The 18268-nt window shown below is 35.1% G+C and overlaps 1 protein-coding gene across 2 annotated transcripts in view; it reads left to right on the top strand.

Moving 5' to 3' along the window:
• EXOC2 (exocyst complex component 2) overlaps positions 1–18268 on the top strand; it is a 119430-nt gene that overhangs the window by 30854 nt on the left and 70308 nt on the right. For both annotated transcript variants that reach the window (XM_015854490.3, XM_015854493.3), the window contains exons 6-10: positions 2312–2436; positions 13417–13497; positions 17340–17485; positions 17581–17662; positions 18103–18205. In XM_015854490.3, the coding sequence (XP_015709976.2) occupies positions 2312–2436; positions 13417–13497; positions 17340–17485; positions 17581–17662; positions 18103–18205 (537 nt within the window). The remainder of the gene's footprint in view (positions 1–2311; positions 2437–13416; positions 13498–17339; positions 17486–17580; positions 17663–18102; positions 18206–18268) is intronic.

Raw genomic sequence — 18268 nt, 5'->3', positions numbered from 1 at the left:
TGACTTGAGATTGTCTCTCTCCATAGAGCTTGCCCTGCTTCTTAAGAAGATTTTAACTTCTGTGATATTTCCTGGAAGGGCAACATGGTGGGATGAAAAGCTGTCCTTGTGGAAAGTTCTAGGAATGACCCAGGGTTAGGCAGTGGTAGACAATGATCTGGTGTTCGAAACATACAATAAATACTAGTTGGCAGTCTGGTAAAAATGGTAATAACCATCATCCTCTAAAGTGTTTCAGCAAGATTGTGTTTTATAAGGTGTGAGGATAAATAGTCTCATTGGCATTGTTTTAAGCATCAGTTAAATTTTTCTGCCTAGATTTGGTCTCTGCTTCAAGAAACTTGAAAGCAGATCCACAAGAACAGAATTATGTAAATATCTGTGCATGTATAGCTTGAATGAATTAAGTTCTGTTAGAAAGGAAATAAAATTACTACAAAATGCTGTTCTGAAAGACGCAGAGAGTTCTAAAGTGGATATCAGTTGTTCCTGGTTTACTAAGAATAGAACAGCAAGGTTAGATGAAGATTAAAAACAATAGTAGATGGCTTAAACCAGAGAAGCAGGGAACTTTGAAAGCTGTAGAGTCACTACCACTGGAAGCTGAGATCTGATTTGACCTGTGCATGTCATATGTGATTAAGAAAGTGAATTAATTCTTATTACCATGGAATATAAAAAGCAGTGTAATGTAATGATCACATCTCTAATATGAGAAGGTGTCAGCGAAAACACCAATTTTGCTGATCATCAGTACTATGAATTGATACGTTACCTTGTATGGTCCCATTTTACCATGTACTATGCCAAAGGATCAATGCTTTAAAGTCCATTGTCATGTAAAACTGAAATTTCCTCTTATGGAATATTTTCAGTGTTGTTTGATTGTTTTTTTCTGAGTGTTGTTTTTCTTTGTTTTTGAGTATCAGCGTAAGTTTTTTATCTTTCTTGGGGAAAAAAAACACCTTTCAGTTTGTCATCGAATATCATCAGCTTTTAAGTCATGGTGACCTCGGTCTAGTAAAATAATAAGATTCATATTACTTTAGGAAACGTAAAATTTTAGTACTGAATATTCAGAAAGTTTGGAAATGCATTAAATAGAAGAATGATTCAAAGGATAAGATAAATCTAACCATGTTTTGAGTCTAACTGTAATTTTATTTTAAGAAACAGGTTTTTTTCCCCACTTCAAGTTGTCTAATTTTAGAAACATTCTGTCGCTATTAATTTGGAATTATCTGCCCTGTATAATTTTTGCTGTTGTACAGGAAATACAGAGGAAAGATTTAGTTCTTGTCCTCTATGTAACCTCAGGTACTGGAAATGCTAAATATGTGGTGCACCAATGTTTTGGTTAGCTTATGTATGTTTTTTCCTTTAAGGAAATTCTTTTTAAGTAATCAAAATAGCATCTTTTTTTTTTTTCCCCCACAGCAACAGCCTGGCAAATGTAAATAAACTATTTAGACGTACAATTAGATCATCAGAAATAGTGCTAAAAAAGGATACCATACAGATTTTTTTTAGTTTGAAAAAGCTTTTGTTAAGTACTTCTTGTATGCCCAAGTAGACTAATCCAGTCATTGAGTTAATGTGGTTTCTGACCAGCAGACGGAAACAGGAAATACAGCAAAAATGTTGTGACATCATTGGTATAAAAAAATAAAGTGCACCAGAGTTTTGGCTTTTTTTTTTTTTTGTGGTGACAGGTGGTGACAGCCTTCTTTAATACCTGATCTAAAGTTTTGTTTGGTTTTTGCTTGCAGTATATCTTCTTCTACCACAATTTAAGATGTACAAAGGCTACTGGTAGAATTGCTGTATATCTTAATTTCCTTATTTCATTGTTTTCTTCTGCACCCAGTGATATGGTGTAGATTTTTCATTTGATGCTTTTGTATTAGGGAGAGTTTGTCCTGCGGGTAGGATAAAAGACTTCTTAAGGGGGAAAATCATGTGTTTGCATTTCTGAGCTTCTTTGTCATGGTGCTTTTATAATGAATCTAGGAACATAAGAGAAAAAATTCTTCACTCAGAGGTTGGGGAGACAGGCTGTCCAGGGAAGTTGTGGATGTGCCATACCTGGAAGCGTTCAACACCACACTTAAGATAGTCCTGGGTAGCCTGACCTAGTGAGTAGGCAAAGAGTAAATAGATCAAACTAGTTAGTAATTGCTTTCTTTAACAGTTTATGCAGCAGTAGTTATTTTCCAAGTAACTCATTCTGTTTATTTATTAGGTGACCTTATTTGTTGTTTGAATGTCATGATGCATTTTCTTCTTTGTTGTTGTTTTTTTTTTTTTCTAGTTTTGATCAGCTCAAAATGGCTGTTGTGAACTTGAAGAAACAAGCCAATAAGAAAAATGAGGGGAGTCTAGCTTATGTGAAAGGAGGTCTCAGCACATTTTTTGAAGCACAAGATGCTCTGTCAGGTAAATTTTACTTTGTAAATATGGTATAAAAGAAAAGCTTGTATCTGCATGTGTGATTGCAAAGAACAGTGTTTTTAATATTATATTCAGTCTTTTCTGGAACTGAACTCTGTGTTACTTTGATCACAAGCTGAGACAAGTTAGCTTATTGCTATGGTATATTTGCAGATGATAACACCAAAAGGAATTGTGAAGGCATTTTTTGAAACTATAACCCACAAATCCAGGAAAGTGAGGAAATGTGGAACAAGAGGTGTTATTAATATGTTTTACATACCAGAGCAATGTAAAAGTTTCTATTCCATGATGCCTTATCCCATAATCAGACTATATTATTTATACGAAAATCTAGTACCCACAGGTTTAGTTCTGCCTTTATATTCTGCTTACTGTAGGAAATTGCACACTAATGAGATTTTATCAGTTGTTTCTCTCTGTATATGTAGTTTTGTTTGTCTGTGTGTATGTATGTACTTATGGTACATACCATACCATCTCAGGTAAAATCTTAGCTAGATAGCACTGGAGTACCTGATGACAAGGACTGTGTTGGCTAAGAAAGTGACTCTACTGGGCCGTTTCCAGTAGGTTTGAAGTTTGCTACTAGGCAGCATACATGTATATAGTATATCTATTGTTCATAGGTTGCTCTGACATTTTTGCCAGTGATGTATAAAGGTCTACATGCTGTGCTCATAAAAAATCTCCAGTGAAGGTGGCCCACTGATGTCACCATTGCTGAAATGCACTGCCTACTGTCTCACTGTGCTCATATCTCATGGTCTGCATAAATATTCAGCAAGTGTCAACAAATGTCAATGGATGCCACTTTTTCCACACAGAGGAATTCACACCTTTGCTTCATACACACTTCTGCATCTCACTGTTTTGTCAGATTGCCCCTCTGCTGCCGTGTCGCACAGCAACAGAATGAAATGGGGTATTGATGGGAACATTGAACTTGTACTGCCATGCTGTCAACTTCCACCGCTGATGTTGTGGACCAACATCATAAACTAGGAGGCATTACTTTTAGAGCAGCTCCTGTATATTGAAGGATTTCCATTTTTGATCCTGTGTTACAGGTATCGTAGACTAAGTGTACTTGTATCCATCTCTTCATAGCTTCATTCAAGCTAGCACTTCTATTGGTTTTAAGAACACTGCTTTGGATAAATACTGCTTTTCTGTTGACCTACTTACTGGCCACTCACTAACCATCTGATAGCCACTTCTGTGTCTCAGGGAAAAGGGAAAGAAGTGCTGTTTCACTTGGTGTTCCATTCATAGTTCTGCCCAAGACTAAAACTTGTGACATGCCCTTCAGATGACAGTATTTTCACAAGTGATCCATAGCTTTTGTCTGTTCACCTAATTAGGTCATTCTTAGATAACCTCTTTTCTGCAGGTGCAGGCATGCATGCTTTGATAGGAAAGATCGCATTTTAATAAGTCTGACAACTCTTCTCACAACAGATCTTAATTTCTGAAAAGCTGTTACCCCATCCAGAACTGTTCTAATAGATCAGTTTTGAAAACCTTGGCCTAAATCTAGATAAGGCTTCAGTAACAGAAGAGAAGAATTGAAGGCTTTAATGGAAGTAGTAAAGATGGTAGTCATATGAAAAAACTTGAGGAAGGATGAATAAGTGGCATTTTTTTTAACTCTGTTTTTAACCAGTTTTTTATTAAATGCTAAGAATTCGAATTGGCATTAGGCTATTTTTAAGCAAATTTCTTGAAATGTCTTGAAAATCTGCAGTGCTACTTTTTTTTTTTTTTTTTTTTTTTTTTTTTTGTAGTACTTAAAAATCCTAAATAATCCTGAACAAATATTGAAATGTGACTTGTTTCTCACATCCAAATCTATTAACTACTCCCAAGGGTACTGAGTTAGTTTTATTTCCCAACTGTTACTGCTATGGAAAGAAAAGCAGTGCTGGTGAACATGTGTTACTCTGTAAGATTATTTTTTGGACTAGTGAAGGCTTAGTAGCATTTGCAGAAAGTTAATGCAAATCATAAATATTGTGGCTTTTCTAGAAATAACGCAAATAAATGTTTTTTTCTCATCCTGTCTATTGAAGTAAAAGCTTCTTATCTTTGGAAACTGCTTGACTGATAAATAGAGAGGCCAGACAGCTATTTGGAATGCAAATAAATAAATAAATTCTAATGAAATAATAGAGAAAGCAAACTTATTTATTTCACTAAATGCTCCATCCAGAATTTAAAATTCTGATAGATGTAATAATGTTTGGCATCTCTTATCCATGCTTGCTTTATCTAAAATTAGAGTTTAACCACGTAGTCCTTCAGATGAATTACAAACTTAACAGTTTGGGATGATTCATGGTTGGTGCCACTTTTCGTCTGTAATCAAAATAAATGTCTTGTTTGTCTTTCCTCCCTGTGGTCCCCCTTAAATATTCGAAGGGAAGCAGACTTTGTATCTTGAGTTGTTATAATGAATGACTTTGCTGTAAAAAAAAAATAATAATAAATTTAGAGACTTCAAACCTTAATCTCTTGTACATTTAGAACTATAAAATTGGAATTCAAGGAATATAAAAATCGATGCAGTCTTCAGTTATTAACTTCTGAGACCAAATTGTTGGTGAAAATGTGTTTCAGGTCACAGCTGTCTTCTCTGGTATTTTAACATGCATTTTTCTTTTGAGATTTCTTATTAATTGCACATGCAGAAGTGTTTTGGGTTCTTTTCAGTCTGAATAAACTTGTTGCATTTAACTTTCGTGTTTGTAGTTCAGAACTACTTGTTTGCCCTTTTCTTCTTCCTAATGCAGAATGTTTTTGAGGGAGTCTAACTGGAGAAAAAAAAAAATACATCTTTTGAGAGAGCTGTATTTTTAAAAGCAACAGCTAAGTTGGATGTCAAGAGCATTCCAGTAGCAGCAAGAAAAATGGAAATCTTTGGCACCATCACCTAGGCCCTCATGCCAGATGTCACATCTTGTCTCCGGGGTGTTTCATTACTACATTATTGTCAAAGGGAAAGTGTGAAGAATTCAGGATGAGCATTAATAGAGTCATTTCTGGAGAAGCAGCTCAGGTGCAAAATTAAAGACAAAATCAAAAGCAGAGCAAACAAAATACTTTCAAGGCATGCAACTGTGAAATTCAAACTGTTTAGCAGAAGAATAATTAATTAAAAGTCCCATTATGTTCTGACTACACAGCATTTGTACAAGATGATATGATGTCATTTTTCTGTTCCCGCACAAGGGTGAATTTGTTTTATATTCTGATTTAGAAAAATGCCCCCTAGAAATTGTATCTGCACAAGGCTACATCAATATTAGTTTGGACACAGACTCCATTCTATGAACTTTTATTGTTACAGATGAAAAGTGACTGAAGGGAAAACCATTCTGTCAGTTTTCCAGTAAAGTTTAAATGTCCTGAGTTGTTTGGGTTTTGATTTGAATTGTCTTATCTTTTTTTTTTGTTTTAATTATTCAATACTTTTTGGAAGATATTCTAAAATCATATGTGTTCTCATAAGAGAAAATGTCAATGAGGAAGAATTTAGGCACCCACTTTTCCTTTCCAGATATTCTAGAATGTTTTTTCCAACCCCAGTGACTATGCCTTATAAACTGTAGATCAGTTCCATTTCTCTGTGGGATTTTGTTGTGTAGCAGAGCTGTCAGTGTGTTGTTATTTCTCTTTGTTCTCTCTGCACTGTTTGTACAGGATGGTACTTTTTGCAGGCAGATCACTTGTTTTACCAAGTTTTTCATGTTTATATTTTTGTACATGCTTTTTAAACTTATACTCTGGGAACAGTGTTTACTGCAAATACAAGAACTTCATCAGGGAAACACTGAATTACTATTCTTTTTTTTTATATATATAGTGTTTTCATTAGTAGGGATCAGTAAGAGCAGTCTGATTTTAAGCATGCTATCAGACTGCATTACACACACATATTTGTTTTAATATTTTCACCAGAATCCAGTGAAAACCCTGAGATTTATACCAGGTTGCTTGTTGGTTGGCTACCCTGCCCATGGTAGGGGCACTGGAACTAGATTAACTTCAAGGTTCCTTCCAACCCAAGCCATTTTGTGATTCCATGATTCTATTATGTTATGCGTGTTGGAAGGGGTTTACTAAGAAAATAAGCAGTTGAATAAGCCAGAACCCTTGTTTGCTTGGTTTAGTTTCTTGGAAAATAGAATTGCCTTATCAGATCCTTGTGTCTCGCTGTCTGCTAGCTTGGCTGACAGTTTGACAGTGATTGTGTCGCAGCAGAGATGTTCAACAGGAAGTTTGTTTCGTCAGCTGAAGGGAGCTGTAAACTGAGCTGAGGGGAACTGAGCGCCTCAGCTTGACCCACTTGTCAGCATCAGGGAGTTCAGCTGATTTATTTCCCATAATTCTAATTGCATCCTAGAAAGCAGCATTCCTAAAAGTGGTACTGTTTATACGCTTGTAGAGACATTATGTTTTATTGCCATAAGCAAATTGGGTTCCATGCAGAATCCTCTGGAAAGCTAGAAAATGAGTTTACTCTGAATGTGTTTTTTCAGAGGTGCTTTAGAAACCTCAGGCTACGGTGCTTCTTTTTATTGTAGTAACAGTAAAAATAATGGACACTTTAGTTGCTCAATTCCATCAAAACATGCAAGTATGACATTCATATTGGTAATTAAAGACAATACTGTCTTTGAAGCATGGTTATCCAGAACAAATTTGAGCTTTCAATTCAATGTTTCTTTATACGTAAGCATTTGATTAAACCAAATTCAAACACGTGATTAGCGTCCACGTCATACAACTGAATTTAAAATCTAAAGTAGGTCCATTTTTAGTGTGGCATGACTATTAATGTTATCATCTCCCTTCTGCTTCAAGCTATGGAATATGGGCTTCGTAAATTTAAGAACAGTGAAGAATTATTCCTGGCAATTTTCAATATGGGAATTAGTAGAGATCAAGAAAGAATGGGGCTGTGGAAACAAGCTGCCTGTGATAAGCTTGAATACTGTGTGTCATATATCTGACAGACATATCTCATTACAGTTTCTTTCTTGAAAACGTATGTTCTGTTACTGCAGTGCTAAACATAGCAAGGAGAACATGAGCGTGCAGTGAACAATGCCTACTGAGATGAAGGTGACCTGATAATGTTTCTCCAGTCAAATGAGTGAATGGTAATAGGTAGTTAAATGTCAAGTGGATGCTTCCTCTTTATACAATACCTGCAGTGAACTTCTGTGTTACACAAATTCTTCTATTAACAAAACCTTTGTAAAGGGTAAGGTTCTAGCACAGCATTTTGTAATAATTTTTTTTCAGTGTCCCAAGCCAGAAAGTAGTATGATTTGAACATGTGAGAAATGGCAGGAATAGTCTCTGTCCACAGTGAAGTTTCTGTTGCCCAAGGCTGTGCCTGTTTTTATGCTAAGTACTCATACTGCTTCCTTTTAATCAATGCTCCTTTTAGAGGTGTAAGCTGCTAACAGTAACTACTAGCAGAGTTTCACCAAATAGATGAAGTTGTGACAGCTTTTAGCTGTCTGTTGTGTTCTATGAATCTGGGGTTTTCAAGTACATGAAAATTTGTATTTAAAAAATATTAAAAGCATAAAAGGAAAGATCAGTTTTGCACTTGCTGCTTTCATCTAGTAAATGTTGCAGTTGATAACAAGTATGCAAAAAATGACCTTTGACTAAATTTGAGTCAGTCATAACCTACAGATAATCAGCTGAATTTCAAGTTGCATTACTCAATTTTTTATTTCAGTCCAATTTTTAACATACAAGAAACATTTAAAAGCTGCTTTCATTTCTATTGTTAGTTTTCCCCTATGTGGAAGGGTTAGCACTGTCAGAAAAAAATATAAAATATTTTTTATATATATATATATATATATAATATTTTATATTTTTATATTTTATATATACGTATCTATGTGTATATAAGATCCTAGAGTCATCACAGAATTATAGAATGGCTTGGATTGGAAGGGACCTCAAGGATGAACAAGTTTCAACCCTGCTGTCACAGCAAAGTTGCCAGCTGCTAGATCGAGGCACTTGATCAGACTGTACTCCATCCAACCTGGTCTTAAGCACCTCTAGGGACAGGTTATCTACAGCCTCTCTGGGCAGCCTGTTCCAGCACCTCCCCACTCTCTTTGTGAGAACTTCCCCCTGAGGTCTAATCTAAATCTGCCTTCCTTTAGTTTGGAACCAGTCCCCCTCATGGTATCACTATCTATGCATGTAAAAAGTTGATTTCCCTAGTGTTTATAAATATTAAATATTGGAAAGCGACAGTGAGGACTCTCCACAGCCTTCTCTCTCCCAGGCTGAACAAGCCCAGTTCCTTCAGTGTATCTTCGTAGGAGAGAGGTGCCCCAGGCCCTTGTCATCTTCATTGGTTTCCTCTGGACCTTCTCCAAAGAAGGACTGCAAAGATAATAGCAGTTTTCATGCTCTAAAATTCTCAAGTGTCCCGGTGTGGGCCTGGGTCCAGTCCTTGAATCTTAATAGGTCATAAATGCTGTTTTGAGGTGTGTTTTTGAGGTATTTGCCTGGAAATGTCACACTTGCTTAAATATAATCCTCTGTGAGGTCTGTTAACTTTTCTCTCACGTTGTTGCTAAACAATGTTTGGTCTCTTATTTGCATAAAACTTCCCCTCCTGGCACTGTGCTCTAGTTTTTGTGGTCATTGTTTTATTTTGGTTTTTTTATCTTTTGAAATTTTGCTGTTGCGTTGTGTAATTAAACTTGAAAAAGTAAGTGCTAGAGAAACAAAATACAAAAAAGCAATTAAAGAGAATATTACCTTTACTTCAGTTTTTGGTGGCTTTGGCTTGGCTTAGCAGTGTTTATCAAAATAAGGCCAAGTTTGCTCTGCAATTCAAAAAAATATCTGGAAATTCTCCGGAAAAAAGTAATTACACATAGTAGTACAGGCTGTTGGCCAGAATAACAAACTTTTCATTATGTAAACCTAAAGAAACTAACGTATTATCATCAATGTTTGTGATACGTTGTCTTTATGTATTCCCTTTGACTTGAGGGAATGGTTTCCAGCTACAGTAGGGGAGATTCAGGCTGGACATTAGGAAGTATTACTTCTCAGAAAGGGTGGTCAGGCACTGGAATGGACTGCACAGGGAGGTGCTGGAGTCACCGACCCTGGGGATGTTCAAGGAATGACTGGATGTTGAGTTGAGGAACATGGTTTAGTGGGAGCTGTTGGTAATAGGTGAACGGTTGGACTGGATGATCTTTAGGTCTTTTCCAACCTTGGTGATTCTATGATTCTTATGCACTGTATATGGTTAGACATTCCTTTTGAATCAGTTCAGAGGAGTTTTTATCCTACGTACTGGTGCTGTCCTTATCAATGATACTGATGTGTTCAAATAGCAGAAAATTGTTACATCTTTTAAAAAAGCAAACCAAAGACAGTCAGTCAGTGCCATAAATGCTGGAAGCATGTTAACATGTGTTCTTTATCCTTTCCTTATTGTTCTTTGGTGCCAAATTGTTCATGGTTACCACATGAGGTCTTTTGAACTACTTTGCTGAGTCAGTCTTTCCTTTTTGTCTGTTTTTTTTCTTTCTGTTTCTGGCTAAAAAGTTTTGGTACGTTTTGAGTACTTTTTCTTCTTTAAACATAGTTTTGTGTAAGAGGGTTAAATTTTCAGATATGCTAAGTTCATGTAGAACCTCTTTCCATCAGAACATAGCAGAAAAGTTGCATGTCTGTCACTTTAAGATGAGTTAGACTGAAGATGGTTTGAGAATACTACTCTTGGTGTTTAGCTCAAAGAATGATTTTAAGTATCTGAGGAGTAAATCAAGAATGCGTTTTGCAAGTCAAAAACTGTAACCTTGGAAGAATAGTTTAATTTGCTACAGATTTACCAAGTAGTGAACAGTATCCTTCCTTAGATGAAATAAAATTGTTTTCAACACAAGTAACAATAAATTAATTGCTAGTTTATTCTACTGCAAAGTCTGCTGTTGTCTATTTGCCAGACTGAACTTTGCATATGTTTTGGAAAAAAAAAAAATAAGCAGTTTGCAGAATTTAGTCATAGGCTGGAGATTTTGAGCTCTAAATTTGTTTCTTCGCTACTACAAGTTAGTTATATTGCTGTAGCTGTGAAGCTTGCAAGCCTTTAAATATTTTTGCTTAACTGGTCAACCTGAGAACATAAAGGCAAAGATAATACAAAACACAGTTAATTTTCTGGCCCTGCTTAAAGCATCTAGACGAAATCCTCTGCTCGTTTATTCTGTGCTACTCACAGTAAAGTTTATCAGTAATGGTAAACAGTCTGTCCTAGGTTTCCTACTGTTAATCCAACAAAGACAAGGGTAACTGGTAATTCAAGAAAAATATCCTGCCCATCCCTCTTTTCTTCAGGCCTCCAAAGGGAGCCCTTCTTACTGCCTATTCATCACTGCCAGCAGAATGAAACTGCAATTGAAGTGGCTAGTGTGGAAAATGTAAACTGGCTTTCCATCAGCCCTGTGCTCCTTCCTCTCTGCTGGTATGGCAGTAGTGCAGCCAAGGCAAGGATTAGGCAAGCTCACTAATAAATAAAGAAAACTCTTTTCTTTACCAAGTTAATTTTCCACCAGATTATCTCACAGTTCCTGCACTACAGCCGTGTGATTGGTAGATTCAGCAAATTAAAGCATGTAGATGCAAGTGCTGAAGAGAAGGGGGCTGTCCTAGACAGCAGCAGCCCGCTACCACATGGACTCCATCTAAGAAGAAAAGGGTATTTTGAGTATCTCTGTATTCCTTCCAATCAGATTACATCTACACATATTTTTCTTGACTGTATATAGTTTTTCTTGTCTGAACTTCTAACTCAGAGACATTTTACGTGGTTCTCACAGAAGGAACGTGTACTTTGTTTTTTTACTTTGAAAACTTAACCTTTTTTTGTAAACTCGCTTTTCTGTACCTATGAATGCCCTTATTGCAAAATATTAATACAAAGTGTAAAAATAGCTGATGTGAAGAAAGTAGTATGTTAAACATAAAAGGAATGCAGCGATTCCCTTTGTGTGCGCACTGAGTAGTTTAGGTAGCTCTACACTTTTTATTCTCTGTGGTCTAAGTTGCCTTATTTTAGACAGTGGCCCAACACTCTTTCGGTTTATCCTACCTGTTAATATGTCTTTGTGTGTAGTCCACAGTGCTTTTCTCCTTCGTAAAACTTAACTCTTTGATTTTTGTTCGTTTTGTTGGTAACATTTTCTGTCTGAGCACATCTATGAATTGATTTAATATGACAGTTTTTCCTAATTTACAACACCAATGTCCTGAAACCAAAAATCTCAAATACTTCATGCCAGGTGACAGGATGTTCAGTTCCTATCATTACACTTTGATGCAGTTCCAGTAGCATTTGCAACATGTGGCTTAAAAAAATATATGCTTATGTTGTGGTTGCTGTTCTAATGAACAAGCCGTTCAGTTTTTAATGGCAAAGAGTGTAATTGACTGCACACAAACCCAACTGATGCATATAAAAGGAATAACATAATTAGAACCCTTAGTGGATTTGTTACAAAGTTGTGGAGATATTCTTACAGGTAAGTGGTGTTCATGTCATGCATAAAATAATATGATATTGTTAAGGTTACATAGTCTGTAGAATAGATTTTTGTTGTTGTTCCTTTAAAATATGCAGGGATCTGCAAGTTTCAGTTCATTTTGTTGAAGTGTTGTCATAAGATACATGGTATACTAAATCTAAATTATTATTATTATTATTATTTTTGCCTCTAATGAATTAAATAACAAAAATGAAAGTGCTGTCACATTGTCGTGAATGCAAAGCTTATTGAGATACTATATGCATGAACCAATTAGTGAGTCAAATTTAAACATTTAAGATAATTGGAATTGCCACTTTTCCTTTTTTCCCCTTTGCTTTTTTAGTAGAAATTCTTCCTTTGAGCAAGGAGTGACTCATAAAAGAAAGAGCTAACCTCTTTCAGAATAGCCACCTTCTTTCACTATTCACAGTAGGACTGATGCTACATGATTGCCTGACTAAGGGTGTTTTTGGTCTGTGTTCACTTTGTCTTTGGTCTGCATCTACATACCAGCAACAAGTAGGGATTGAATTCCAGGTATCTGGAATTAGTGTCCTGGTTAAGTTTCATCTGAAGAGAATTCATTTGAGAAACCTTGTCATGCAAACCGATCTAAGATAGGCTGAGACAACTGAGAGATTACTTTCAAAACTGTGTTTATGGTCTAAAGTAAAATGTATTATTATTCACTGAAAAACATTGAACAGCATCACTGTTCTCAAGGGTAGTTCAACTTTAGATTACTGTATTGAGACAGAGCAGGCAGTGGGAGGTTTTTTAGTAATCTCAGTTTATTCTAAAGCAACAGGAACTTTTGGTAGAGGATTTTACATAGTCTAACAAATTAAAGTTTTTAAGTGGAAATACCATTTTAATTACTTGATATTTCATATATGTAATATCTGAGTTGGGATTACTCAGATTCCCTGTGACTGTCACTGAAAGTTTGAATTATTGGCAATTCCTTTTCAGTGTGACCAGCGTAGAAATTCTGCTCTGCAGACCAAAACTATTTTGTCCTTGAATGATGGTCACTTTCCAGAATACTAAATGATTAATACTTGTTCTACGAAATAACTAAATGCGATTATTTTGCCTCCCTGACCTCCTCTTTTTCTTGAGCATTGGTGACTTGTTCAAGAATGTAGAGTAAATCTGTGTTAAAGTAATAGTTAAAAATCTGCAGTGTCTGGCTCTGCGCCTTCTCCTCCACTAGTCTCAGCTGCAATGAAACATGTTTGTATTTTTTATGTCTAACAAGAAAAATAACACTTTATATTAAATTTTAAAAAATGTTTAAAAGTGTCACTTTGATGTAATGTATTCCCACCTATTAAAATGTCCTGCATTTTAACTAGACGCTTTATTCCAGCAATCCATCAAAAACTGGAAGCGGATGGAACGGAAAAAGTAGAAGGATCCATGACGCAAAAACTGGAGAATGTCCTGAACAGTAAGTTTTGTCCTTCCAACAGCAACTATTTCTGGATGTTGGACTTTTTAACAAGCTTTAATATATGCCTCAGAATATGGTAGAAAGTTGAAAACAGTGCATTCTCTCTTACTGTTTCTTGTTTGATGGTAGCTGTTCTAGGTGCAATGGAATACCTTTTGAGTAAGTGGCAGTTTTTGCTGTGACCATCAGTGGTCAGAACAAAGGAAATCTAGAGCATTTTCTTCAAATTAATTTTGGTTGTATCTCAGTTACAGGCATGCAAAGAAAACAAGGATATATGTATAGCTGCAGCTGTAGAAGGATGAGCTAAGCTGAGCACCAGGATTGTAAGATATTTGAGCAAGTGGGGGGAAAAAAGAAAAAAAAAACAACAAACTGTTTGCAGAAACAGGATCTGTTAACAGAATCTTTCTCACTTTGTGTTATCATTTAGACTACTTGGAACTAGCATTTGTTTTAGAAACTTTGAAAAGCTCTTGGTACTTTCTTTTCTCTGTATTAGCTGTAAGATCGCATTGAGACAAGTGTCTTGAATTCAGTGCAGCTTTGTATGTGTCTCAGCAGATCAAAAAGTTACTTTTTTTAATTCTGGGACTTCTGCCAAGATAATTTTACTTTGTTTCATTGTGATTTTTTTCACAGAGGAATGGATGTTTCCCTTAGTGCTGTATCAATAAGCAGCAATGACATGCAGATAGCTGACTCAGTCTGAGTGTGTTCTGTGAAATCAAGAAAGTGACATGGAAGTTCACTGTTTTTGTTCTCTCGTATGAAGAAAGCTGTGACTGCGTGTGTTTTTGTGTGGAGCACAAATAAAGCAGGCTTTTTGTTTTATTTTGTGAACAGCTTTGGCTTTTTTCAGTAATGATGTGGGTTGAACATTATTCCCCTATCATGTGCAAAACAACAGCAACAAAAAAAGATTCAATCACATGCACACACAACTGATAATGTGAAAAGATAATGTGTGTCTGCATGTGCAAAATATAATGTGCAGGCTGATTGTTTTTGTGTGTGAGAGGTGGGAGAAAGAAGCATTTGCTGGAGTTGATAGTGCTGTCTCTAGTTGTGTGTTTATGTCATGTCAAGCACTTAGTGCAGATCCTTTAGAGAGCACTTTTCCTTTGACAAAATTATATGATGTTACATAACATTAAAAGGCAAAAAAAGAGTGCAGTGTCAAGGTCCGTGACTTGTTTTTGTGCACACTAGTTTAAGGTAAACATACCTATAATGTATTACCACTTTTTCACTTGATACCTGAAATCTATATGCAGATAATACAGATTGTCTTATACAATTGGATCTTTAGAGGAACGTCTGCCAGCCACTTCAGAGTGTTATTAAGTTTGGCTCTGCTGCGAAAAAAAATTGGCTGCTTTTCCTTCTGATACTTTGCAAGTCATGATGGGTGGAAGGCAGGGGGGTAGGAATACAAGGATTTAAAAAGAGTAAATAATATTATGCAAAGTAGTTTAGGATCAAAGCTTTGTTTCTTGTCTGACCATTCAAAAGTATCCTTAGTTACTGTTCTGCAAAGAACAGGCTTTCAAGTGCTGCTGTAATCCTTGAATTACAGGGTCTGCTGTCAAAACTGACTTAAAATCTTCAGTTGGATTTTACACTTCATAGGTTGTAGGTGCATATCTTAAATGACAATTGTTGTTGATAGCTTGATTCAGACTCCTAAGACAAAGGATGCTTTCTACAGCTACCAAGCATGCAAAGAGAATGTGCCAAGTTATTGGATTGACATGTCAGAAGTTAGTAGAAGTAGAATCTGCTTCCGTAGTTAGAATTGCAGCTGCTTGCAGTTTCTGCTAGATTGCTAGATATTATTGTTAAATAACTTACAGAATGTATATTCACAAAAACATGGTATAGGCTGCACTTCATTTCACAAAGAATTGCCTCTTATAGGAGGTCAGTCAAGTTCCATTAAGTTTTGTTTTTGACAGGTTCTATAAAAGACAACTGTTGCTTAACAAGAGCTTTTTTTATCTTTTTTTTTTTTTCCTGTAATTTGAACAAAGTATATTGTCTATTTGGAAAGTATAATCAGTCATCCTTTATCCATGAGCTTCCTAGTTTACTTTTAGATTATTCATTACTAGTGAATAGATAAATTGTTAATGTAGAAGGGATTTGGGAAGAGCAGAGAAGGGAAGAAATTTTACAATGTTTTTCTAAGCCCTAGAAGAGAAACCTATTCTGAAGAAAGCATTGAAAGTGATCAAGGCATTGGATTTAACACACTTCATTTTCTAAGTAAAACAGGAAAAAGAAGTAAAATCATTTCCTTAAATTGAGGATTTTACATCATTAATTTTGTACAAATGAATGTGCAGTTTTGAACTGGAGATGGAAATCACTGTTGTTGCAGTTGCCAATTGACTTTGAAAAAGTAATTAGACATTTGATAAGGCAGTGAATTAAAGAAATGGTGTTTTGTGAATAAAACTTTGTGAATACAGTACGTTTCTTCTTGACTGTTAATAGAATGCATGAGAAACACATGAATTCAAACAAACCGAATGTATTTACTCAAAGGGCTCAAAAAAATTAACATTTGTTAAAGCATCAAGAGAAAATAAAATCAAACTTCACCAGTGATCTGTATTTAGATATCCAGCTAGTTGTTCTCATTGTGTATTTCTCCATAGTGTGTTAAAGTATTTTATATTAAATAGTATGTAGTAGGAATAGCTGTCGTGACAAAACATTTTTTTACATCAGGGCTTTAGAATTTCAACCAAGTTTAAACATTATTTAGATATAACAATTATTTTACAAAGACTACTTTTAACATGAACAGGCCACCCACAGTGTTGACTAGAGAAAATGGCATGCAAGCCACCCAGTGAGACTGATGTAATTTTTTTCATCTTTGCTTAAATTATAGTCACCAGACCAGATAATGTAGAAACTTTTACATGCAACGATCAAAAAGGCTAAAACATTTCCAGTTCTTTTTTTCTTTTATTGGTTAATTAAAAATAAGTCACGAGTTGAAAAATGCAAATAATCGTGTGCGAATATAAATGAAATACTGTTAATCTCTCAGGAAGTATGGAAAAACTCTGTTACAAAATAGAACACGTTCCATCATAAAAGGTTCTAAGGATTTCTGTGTGGAAGAATATCCATGAATAATATCACAATGTGATTGCATGTAATTATTGTCCTAGCCTTTATCCTGTATGTGATGAAACTAAACAGGGTTTAAATGCACGGTGAAGACAACAATATTCATTCTGTTACAATTACCAACTAGTTAATTTTTCAGTCACACCATTGTCTGTGATTTAATCACCAGTACTTCTAAAGGTGTTTCTTTTAAATTGAACATTACTAATTGTATTTAAGAATTAATTTGAGAACACTGGATGCTTGCAAAATTCACGGTCCTAACTCTGGAAGCTATAGCATTAATTAACATAATGAAATTATACTTTTCTAAGAGCGAAAACTTTCTGTGACTTTTTCCATATCCTGAGATGCATAATTTAGTTGTAAAAATGTAGATCTGGAGCCAAAGCAAGCTATAAAATATCTGCAACAAAGTTAAGCATTTGAAATAGGAAAGAGTGATTGTTTTTAATTGCACAGGGGTCTTACCACATTAAAATGCTAAGTGGTTCCCTCTGAAATAGTATTTCATCAGTTGTAAAATGTAAAAACTGTTGCACAGAAGAAACAGTAAAAACTTTGCAATAGTTATTCATTTTCTCTAAAAAAGCTTAGATGATGATGCCATTCATTAAAATGAGGAAAATCTGCTTATGATTTAAACCGTTTACTTGCTCTAATTTCACTTAACTTCATCCTTTTTAAAACAGGAGCCAGTAACACAGCAGATACTTTATTCCAAGAAGTGCTGGGCCGCAAGGATAAAGCTGATTCAACAAGAAATGCACTCAATGTTCTTCAGCGTTTTAAATTTCTTTTCAACCTTCCACTGAATATAGAAAGAAATATCCAGAAGGTATAAACCTTTAAAAATACTTTAACCTTTGATGAAATGACTGTTACCTTTTAATAAATATAAACGTTTATTTGTTTTTTATTGTTGTTTTTAAGGGTGATTATGATGTGGTTATTAATGACTACGAAAAGGCCAAGTCGCTCTTTGGAAAGACAGAGGTTCAAGTATTCAAAAAATGTAAGATATGTATTGTATTACTTCTGTTTCTTCTCAGCATATAAGCTAAAAAGCACATAGTAGTTAAAAGAGACATATGATTTTAATCCTTAAAAGTTATGTGTATATATAGGAAAAGTTAAATAATATTTCTAGCAGATTTTCTATGCGAGGTATATTCACAGTCAAATTTACTTATTAAGACTGGACATTTGGTGTGAGAAAAAAGGGTTACAGTGACTGAAAATGGGACTGTGGATAATTCCAACGTACTGTTGGAAAGATTTCAAAGTATGATCTTTTTTCATAGAACTGTTGTATATGAAAATATCAGGTACATATTTAAATTTTTTCCCATAATAAATCCAAAAGTGTCTGATGTCCTAGAAAAATAATGTAATTTTCAGTTCATGCTACTACTGAAAGCACGGGTGAGATTTATTTCCTCTCCTCACTCCTAGATTATGCTGAAGTTGAAACCAGAATAGAAGCTTTAAGAGAACTTCTGTTGGATAAACTCCTTGAAACTCCATCAACACTGCATGATCAGAAACGTTATATAAGGTAGTCATTCAACTTTTGTCTTCTTTGGATTTATGATATTAGATACATATTTTATTGTTTCCT

The sequence above is a fragment of the Coturnix japonica genome, chromosome 2, assembly GCF_054131305.1.
Source record: "Coturnix japonica strain WE chromosome 2, WE-NBRP24, whole genome shotgun sequence".
Classification (NCBI taxonomy): Eukaryota; Metazoa; Chordata; class Aves; order Galliformes; family Phasianidae; genus Coturnix; species Coturnix japonica.
The sequence above is the reverse complement of the archived record's forward strand: the minus strand, read 5'-3'. Positions and strand labels throughout refer to the sequence as shown.